Source organism: Sus scrofa, chromosome X (assembly GCF_054392235.1).
Source record: "Sus scrofa isolate SSC_HxYL_T2T_F1_AM1 chromosome X, Sscrofa_HxYL_maternal_Yorkshire_Landrace_v2.0, whole genome shotgun sequence".
NCBI classification, from domain to species: Eukaryota; Metazoa; Chordata; class Mammalia; order Artiodactyla; family Suidae; genus Sus; species Sus scrofa.
Window position 1 is genome coordinate 49,594,242 of NC_139401.1, and position 9,378 is coordinate 49,603,619.

Below are 9,378 nucleotides of genomic sequence, written 5' to 3' on the forward strand. Positions count from 1 at the left end.
ATTTCCCTTAGCATAATGCCCTCTAGGTCCTTCCGTGTTGCTGCGAATGGCATGATGTCATTCTTTTTTTACGGCTGAGGAACATTCCATCATGTATATGTACACACACGCACGAACGCACAACACTTTTTTGTCCATTCATCCATCAGTAGGCACTTAGGTTGCTGCTATATCTTGGCTCTTGTGAATAATGCTGCAGTGAACAGAGGAGTACATATATCTTTTCTGATTTCTTATTTGTTGTTGTTGTTTTGTTTTGTTTTCTTTAGATAAACACCAAGAAGCAGAACTGCTGGATCATATGGTAGTTCTAGTTTTTCTCTGTCGAGGAAACCCCATACTATTCTCTACAGTGTCTACACCAATTTATATTCCCACCAACAGTGCATGACGGCTCCCTTTTTTTCCTCATCCTCGCCAAGATTTCCCCTTCGTTGTCTGCTTCAATAATAGCCAGTTAATAGGCAGGAGGAAATATCTCGTTGTGGTCTTGACTTTTCTTTTCCCTGATGATTAGTGGTGTTGTGCATCTTTTAATGGGCCTGTTGGCCATCAGTAGATCTTCTTTGGAAAAATGTCTATCAGGGTTTGGGCCCATTTTTGGTCTGTTTTTTGTTTTGTTTTGTTTCGGCCTTTGCTAGGGCCACTCCCACAACATATGGAGGTTCCCAGGCTAGGGGTCGAATCGGAGCTGTGGCCGCCGGCCTACGCCACAGCCACAGCAACGTGGGATCCGAGCCTCGTCTGCCACCTACAGCACAGCTCATGGCAACGCCGGGTCCTGAACCCACTGAGCAAGGCCGGGGATTGAACCCGCAACCTCGTGGTTCCTAGTCAGATTCGGTAACCGCTGAGCTACGACGGGAACTCCCCTTTTTGTATTTTTTTTTTCTTTTTATATAGAGTTCTATGAGTCTTTATAAATTTTGAATATCTGTCTCTTTCTAGATATATCCTTTGCAAATATCTCCTCCCTTTCAGCAGGATGCCTTTCTGTTCTGTTGATGGTTTCCCTGGCTGGGTAAAAGCATTTTAGTTTCACGTGGTCCCATTTGCTTATCTGCTTCTGTTGCCCTTGCCTGAGGAGACCCATCCCAAAAATATATCGCAGAGACCTACGTCAAAGAACATAAGGGCTCTGAGTTCCCCTAGGGGTTTTTTTCATTTCAAGTCCTACATTAGTCTTTAATCCATTTTTGGTTGACTTTTGCATATTGTGTAAGGAAGTGGTCCAGTTTTCCCAGCACCATGTGTTGAAGAGATTGCCGTTTCCCTGTTGTATGTTCTTGGCTCTGTTGTCATCCATTAATAGGCCATGCAGGTGTGAGTTTGTTTCTGTCACAGCCCACACTCTTGACCATCACCGAGCAAGCATACCCGCCCTTAAGGCTGGAGTGAAGTGGGAGGAGCCGGTGACTGCAGTGTACCTACCCAGCTGGCGGCACCCCATCCGGGTAAGACACATCACAGGACCCTGCCCACAGTGCACTGGGGCAGGGGTGACCATCCCCACCCGGCACAAGTTCACCAGGGTGGTGATGTGATGGGTTCGCTCCAGCAGCCAACCCAGATCAGTCCTGCCAACCACAGTCAGTCGTTTAGCCAATCATGAAGGTTTTCACTGTGTCCCTTCCATGCCCACTCCGTGCCAGGCTGGCTGGCTGGTGAGCAGGAGTTGCAGAGCCAGTCACCGCCATCAGGAGCCGAGTCTTTAATCAGACAGAGAGCTAACACCCACCTATGTCGTGGATTCTGGGCCGCAATCTGAGCCACGGGCACCCAGAGGCCAGAAAATAGTGACGGGGAGTCGGCTTAGGGTGTGATGGCCAAATAGCAAATCTGAATGTACCTATAGCAAGTAAAGGTATTAAATCATTAAGTGGAAAACCTTCCGACAAAGGGAAGTCCTGGGTCCGCTTACTTCATTGCTGAAGTCTATCAAATGTTTATGGAAGAAACAATGCCCATGTGTCACAGACTCATCCTGAATATAAAGGACAAGGGACTATTTCCTGCCGAACTCATCCTATGGGGACAGTTTTACCCTGCCACCAACACCACAAGCAACCTTTAGACTGCTATCTATCAGTAATAGCAATACACGGATCATCAACCAAATATCAGCAAATCAGGGAGTTCCCATTGTAGTTCAGTGGGTTACAAACCCGACTAGCATCCATGATGCGGGTTCGATCCCTGGCCTCGCTCAGTGGGTTAAAGGATCCAGCATTGCCGTGAGCTGTGGTGTAGGTCCCAGACTTGGCTCAGATCTGGCGTGGCTGTGAGCTGTGGCATAGGCCGGCAGCGGTAGCTCCGATTTGACCCCTAGCTTGGGAACTTCCATATGTCCCAGGTGCAGCCCTACACAGAAAAAAAAAGAAAGAGAAAGAAAGAAAGGAAGAAAGAAGGAAGGAAGGAAGGAAGGAAGGAAGGAAGGAAGGAAGGAAGGAAGGAAGGAAGGAAAGAAAAAGAAAATAGCAAATCCAGCAACATTTGCAAAGGGCTGTGAAACATAACTAATCGAGGTTTATCCAGGATTGCAATGTTGGAATAACAGTCAACCTCAGTTAAGGTAAACAGCATATTAACATGGTAAAGGACAAAAACCACCTGTCATCATCTCCATAGACAAAGCAAAAGCATTTGACACAATTCAAAACCCATTCATGGTGACGACAGTCAGGCAACTTGGAATAGAAGGGAGCTTCCTCATTCTGACGTGGGACATCCTCAAGAAACATCGGCTCTGTCGCTTCATATTTAGCACCGTGAGAATGAATGCTTTCCCCTTGAGATCTAGGACGAGGCAAGGCTGTCTGCTCCAGCCACTTCTATCCAGCTTTGACGGAAGGTTCCAGCTGGAGGATCATGCAAAACCAGAAATGAAATCATCAAGAAGTTAGGAATTCCCATTGTGGCTCAGTGGCAAGGAACCCGACTAGTATCCATGAGGACGAGGGTTCAATCCCTGGCCCCGCTCAGCGGGTTAAAGGTCCGGCATTGCTGTGAGCCGTGGTATAGGTTGCAAACGTGACTCAGATCATACGTTGCTTTGGCTGTGGTGTAGGCCGGCAGCTGCAACTCCAGTTCGACTCCTGGCCTGGGAACGTCCATATGCTGTAGGTGTGACCCTAAAGAGGAAAAAAGAAAAAAGAAAATACATCATGGAGAAATTAAAAAGGAAACCCACGTGCATGCAAATATGTGTCCTTAGATGTTCACAGCAGCATTGACTGTAATCTCCCCAAGGTGGAAACCCTCTCAAGGTCTGTCAACTTGTGCATGGGAACAAAATGTGCCATGCCCATACAGTAGAATCGCACCGATGGATAGAAAGGGGCAAACTTCCGGTTGCTGCTACAACATGGGTGAGCCTCCAAAGCACTATGCTAAGCGAAAGAACCCAGATGCAAAAGGCCACTTACTGCAGGAGTCAACTTACATGACATACCCAGAAAGGGCAGATCAACCGACCCAGAAATTAGATTAGAGGATACTTGGGCCTGGAGGTACTAAGGGGAGTTGACCGCTAAGGGGTACAGGGGACTCTTTCGGGGGTGCTGGCAATGTCCCACAGCTGGGTTGTGGCGATGGTTGCACAACTGTGTAAATTTGCTGAAAGTCACTGCATTGGTCCCATTGCGTGGGTGTGGTTTGTGGTAAGTAACTTATTCCTCAGTAAAGCTGTTTAGGAAATGTAATGCCAGTGTCCAAGTCAGTCATGCAGGAAAAGATATGCCAGTGATGTTGTGACAATAAGGATCCCCCCCCTCTTTCCATGTTCTGGGTCCTGCCTCCACCATGTGTGCTAGACGCTCCCTCCAGATGGAGCCACTGGGCCAACGGGACAGAATTGCTGGGGGAGCGCACATGGACTCGTGTGTCTGTGTGTGTTCATCCGCAGGCACCCTTTGTGTGAGCACAGTTCAGTGGCTCACGGCAGGCTCCCACAGTTCATCCTTGGTCTGAAATTCCACCTAGGAGCTTTTCCATTCTTCTCCAATCCCAGGGCCCCAGCGTCCGTTTCCCTGGGAACCGATCTCAGCCCTCAGCTCCACCCTCTGGTCACAGGAAGACTTGCAGTGTGTAGAGGGGGTTGTGTGTCCACCCCCCCCCCCACCCCACCCCATAAGGGCCCCGGCTGAGCTCAGCAACTCAGGCGGGGGTTACACAGCAGGGCAGTAACCAAGGCAACGGAACTCCAGCCTCCTCCCCCCAGGACCCAGGCCCGTTCCCTCCCCTTCCCTCCTCCTGCCTGGGGACCAGGTATGGAAGGGGACTTGGGGGCGTGGACACATTCCTGAGTCCCTGAAATGCTTCTGAACGTGGCTGTGAAATAAAATCAGTATGCCAAAGACAGCTCTTGAAAGAGAAGACACACAAGGGAAAAACTTTCATTTGTAGCAAACATGAAGTCCAAGGTTTCATCGAGAACCAGGACAGGGGTATCAGCACGGGATTGTGCGTCTCAGCCTAAGCTGTGCATCAGATCTGCCCTGGGGAGGCTTTACAGGAACAGGAGAGTCTGAGGCAGCAGGTCTGGACTGTGGTCCCAGCATGAGCACTATCTGAGAAGTTCCCTTAGGAAAGGCAAGATTGCAGCTCTGGAAACAGAGCCATCCTTATAGGAGGAAACCTAAGATCGGACACTTGAGAGTCCTCTTTACAAGGAAAGGAAGGCAGGCTTTCATCCTGACCTGCTACGCTTGCCACATGTCTCTGGCCGAGGAAAGGGACAACGTGTCCAAGGAAACATGTGTTTTAAAAGTGACCTTGTACCAGCTCTTCTCCCTGTTCCCGAAACCAAAATTTTGCAGTTAGCGTCCTGCATTGGCTAATGAAACTAGGTGCTTTTTAGTTCTCGTCAGGTGCCTTGTGCTCAGTTCCTTGAAAACGTTTGTGAAACACTGTAGGCATAACTTCATGCACCAGATCAGAAGAGTTCTCTGACAATGAAAGATGCTGGGAATTGTATCCATGCATGTAGAAGGATCAGCTCTCGCCTCATCTGCTGAGGGTGCTGATTTGCTTTGGAAAACGTTTTATCATTATTGTTATTGGTTTGGGGTCCCCCCCCCTTTTTTTTTTCCTTTTTCGTACCGCACCTGGGGCATATGGAAGTTCCCCGGGCTAGGGGTCGAATTGGAGCTGCAGCTGCCATGGCAACGCAGGATCCCAGCTGTATCTGTGACCTACGCCACAGCTTGCAGCATCGCCAGATCCTTAACCCCCTGAGCGAGGCCAGGCATCCAGCCCGCACCCTCATGGATACCAGTCGGGTTCTTAACCCGCTGAGCCACAACGGGAACTTCCCTAAAACTTAGGAGCTCAATCTGACTCCCTGCTCAGTCAAAGACCAAGGAGGACCAGGGTGTTTATTGTGAAAAATACAACTGAGCAAGCCATTGTTTCATGAACACCCACCTCCCCAAACTGTCTCTTTCAGGGTCTCTTCTGGAGATTCACCTGCGCATCCCCAAAGGATGGGCTCACACTGCCGTGTCCTGACTCATCGAGTTTAGACCTTGTCTGGTGAGTTCTAGCAAAAGACAAGGCTTTCAGCCTCAGGCGCGTTGGACCACGTGCCCAGGTTCTCCTTGGAGGTCCTGTGAGGGCCCACCCAAAACCGGGCACAGGCCCGTGCTCAGGACGCGTTCAGAGTGTGTCTACCAAGAACGAGGTTTCACAGAGGAAGGTCCCCACGTCCTGGGCAACGTCAAGATCGAGGGTTCACCCTTGCCACAGCAGGTCCAAGGGAGTCAGGGCCCGATGGAGATCACACCCAGCGGCAACCCCGGGATTTGGGTGCAAGGCACTGGGTGGATGGCAGTGCCCATCCATGAGACGGGAACACAGGTTGGGGCTACCAGCAGATGTGCAGGGCTTGTGGGAGATCTGAGTGCAGATGCCTCGTTGGTCCCGGCCTGTGGCAGTGGTGGGGCAGGGGCACGGGGACCTCTGGGGACCAGCTGAGATTTCTTGGGTGCCTTGGTGGTGGGAAAAGCCATCCGCATGCTGCGGGGTGCACATGTCAGATGGGTAAAGGCTCTGGGGTGAGGGTGGGGGTGAGGGGGTCACCCAAGGATCATGTATAGCATGAGAAGAGCACAGGCCAGAGGGTGGAAACCAGCCCAAGATTTAGGACGGGGTCAAAGGAAATGGACCGACAGTGAGACAAGTAATGATTGAGTGTGAGGGAGGAGGAAAGCCAGAATGGGCTGCTGTCCCAGGTTCTGACAAAGGAAAGTGTTTTGAAAAATGGACTGACAGCGGTTCTCTGGTTCGGCCGCATGGAACTCTTGGGAGGCGTTGGCAAGGGGGTGTGCCGTGGATGGGGGCCCATTGGGCAGGAACCAAATAAGGATGATCCTGGAGCATCTTTCAAGAACCTTGGCTTGAAAGGAATCAAAGACGCAGGTGAGTAGAAGCAGAAGGCTGTGTGCTGTCAGGGGCTGTCAGTTTCTGTCCCCCAAATGAGAGGAAAAACACCCAGGATGCCGCTTCTAGAAACTCCTAAGGATCCTCAGGACAGCTGAATAGAGAGGACAGATGGAGAGAGTTGGGAAGAGCCTCACAGGTGTGTCTTCAGGTTGAGGTGGTGGGGAGCGGTGGCTTCAGTGCAGCAGTGGGGTTGCAGGAAGACGTCCATCCTCTCCCTCCAGGCCCCCCTCTTGCCTCGCAGACCCTTGTTGACAGGAGGAGCCGGTGGGGAGGGGATGCCGAGATCACAGGCTCACTCATGCTCCTCAGACTCCCGGGCATCTCGGTGTATTTATCCTCCCTGACTGATCTGATCCTCCTCGCGCGGGTCCACCTTCCACACCGGTTAGTAGGAAGGGGAAACCCCACTGAATAGGTTTCTAATCAGGTAAGCGTGGTTGGATGCAACCAAGCGAACGGTCCACATACACAAATGCTCGCTCAGTCGATTCTGGCGGAAACGCTCAGGCTCGCATTTCCAACCCACCTCCCTTCTTTCCAAGACGGGTAAGGAGTATGTGTGTCACTTACAAGTCTCGTGGTGATGCGGGAAGTGGACCGATAACATGACACATCGGTGTTGCTCATGGTGGCCTGGGCGGTCCCTGAGGGAAGGATGACCCTCCCCTCCAGGGAGCTGGTAGCCTGACCTGCACTGCCCATGGGTGGGGCTGGTGAAACTTGCATTTTTGTCTTTCTCCTCTTGGTGGGGACCTGGAGCTCTGAGGAGGACTCAGCCCTGCTCACTCTGCTGGCATCTGCAGACCCAGGGCGTCCACTCCACAGCCTCAGCTGCAGGCTCACCTTCTCCAGTGCCTGCTTAGGCTTCCGTAATAACCCCCTGGCTCTGGACTCGGGGAATGCAGAGCCCTGGGATCTCACCTGCACCACAGTAGGAACCAAGATCAGCTCCAGAAAACAAAACTCCTGAACTGCAGCCATCTCTCTGCCCAGAGACACTCTTGGGTCATTGTACAGCATGTTCTCCTGTGAGTCCCAAGTGATGGAATGCGGTGAAATCCTCCTGCCCTTGGTGCCCCTCTTCATTTCTTTCTTTTTTCTTTTTTGTGTGTCCTGGGGCACATGGAGTTCCCAGGGCAGGGATCCAATCCGAGCTGGAGTTGCATCCTACACCGCAGCTGCAGCAACAGGTGGGTCCTTAAGCCAGTGTCCCCCCCTCCCGGGTTTCAACGTTTGAGTCCCTGCTGCTGCAAAGACACCTTCAATCTCGTGGCGCCACAGCAGGAACTCCCTCTTCATTTCTTTACACACCTCCCCTGTCTCAGCTGATTGACCTCTGCCTGCACTTCCTCTGCGGGCTCTTCGCCCCGCCCCCCCGTGGTTTGGGCGGACCCTCTTTCCTTTGGCTTGTCTTTCCTTTGACCCAAGACTTCCCACACCACATCCCAGTCAAAGGGGGCACACTGTAGGATGTGTACCTTGTTGGCAACAACAGGGGAATGTGTTGTCAGGTAACCCCCGCCCCCCAAATATAAAGAGAAACAGGGTAAAGAACAGAATGGTCAAAGGTGCCTGGGCTGTTGCCTAAAAGGGGCGCCGAAGAGTGTCTGCGGGATCAAGAAGTGTGGATCGGCCTTGACAAGACCAGATTGTGTGAAGTGATAGGGACAAAAGCTCCACCGAAGGGGGGTTGAGGAGGTAATGGTCTCCGTAGAGGTTGAGGCACTTTTGCTTTGAAGGGCAACAGATCATGTGCCAGTAGCTGCAGAAATGCGTGGTGAGGGAGGTGGGTGTCTCCTCTTTGTTGTGGAATGCTCCGATGTGGAGGGAGCAGGTGATGGTTCAGGGGAGAGGAGTGATAACTGCAAGGACAGAGTCCCTGAGGAGGTGGAAGGCACGGGACCCTGGACAGAGGTGAGGGGCTGAGTGCCGCCAGGAGCATGTGTGCATAAGGGCAGCAGAGGGCCAGGGTAGAAACAGGCAATAGGAATGAGGAAGTTTGAGAAGCCCCATGGGATTGCTTATGTCTTCTCAAGAATTAATTGGGGTCAGGGGTGGTTAGAATGGAGGAGGATTGGTAGTGAGTAATGCAGTGGTGTAGGTAGGTGAAAGTGAAAATGAACAGCAATTCTCTCCTGGTCAAGGATTTAAGAGAAAACAATAAAACAATTCAGTGAAGTTGTAAAGCGTTGTCTTCCATGCTCAGGTGGTCTGATACTAGCAGGGGGTGAGTAGGGAAGAAGACTCAAGAACCCAAGAGGTGTGTCTGTGAGGGAGAGTCTCCAGCCCTGGGTCGGCTGAGTAGCGAGGGGCCAGGTGGACGGTGGGGAAGGCCGTGGGCTGGAGGCTTCCGGGAGGTTGAGGCCACCGCTGCAGGGGCACTGGAGGGAGGCAGCTGGCCTGGACCACCGGGACTTGGTGCTGGGAGTGAAGAGACAGGCAGGCTAGAAACAGACATCGTGAGGTCTTCCCTGTTGCCTAGGGAATGACCGTGGGCGAGGGTGGGGGGGGAGTGCTGGGGTCGGGGAGAGGAGAACATCGCTGAGGACCGAGAGGTTCCGGGTGACCAGGTGAGCCTCGTGAGCCCTGAGTTTGCAGATGGGTAAGAGGAGTGCGTTCTAAGGGAAGGGCCAGTGAGTGTGCCACCGCACGAGCGCGTTCACAGTTCAGGCGTGCGCAGGAGAAGCACCAGGGGATTGGCACGTGTCCCGTACGTGGGGCGGCCGGGGCAGTGGGCGACAGGACCCAGACACCGCCGGTCCAGTCGCTTAGCCGACAGACCACAGCGGGGCCGGAGAGGACCCTCCTGGCGGAACGGGTCTCGGAGACCGGCACTGATCTCCCCGAGCCCTGGAGCGCTGGCCCAGAGCCCGCCAATCAGAGCGCAGCGTCGCGTACATCCTGGGCGCTGGGACTTCCGGCCGCTGTTGCTATGGT

At 52.6% G+C, this 9,378-nt stretch overlaps 1 protein-coding gene across 10 annotated transcripts in view; it reads left to right on the forward strand.

Moving 5' to 3' along the window:
- LOC106506966 (uncharacterized) overlaps positions 1 to 8,627 on the forward strand; it is a 28,566-nt gene extending 19,939 nt beyond the window's left edge. For 6 of the 10 annotated variants that reach the window (XR_014835428.1, XR_014835426.1, XR_014835424.1 and 3 more), the window contains 2 exons: positions 1,345 to 1,454; positions 5,447 to 8,627. Coding sequence is in view for 2 of the 10 variants with exons in the window: in XM_021080074.2 (XP_020935733.1) it covers positions 1,345 to 1,398 (54 nt within the window). In the remaining 8 variants the exon portion in view is untranslated. Of the gene's footprint in view, positions 1 to 269; positions 1,455 to 5,446 lie in introns of all 10 variants that reach the window. The other 4 variants (XR_014835430.1, XM_021080073.2, XR_014835429.1 and 1 more) reach the window with 2 other exon arrangements.
- Positions 8,628 to 9,378: the final 751 nt, after the last annotated feature.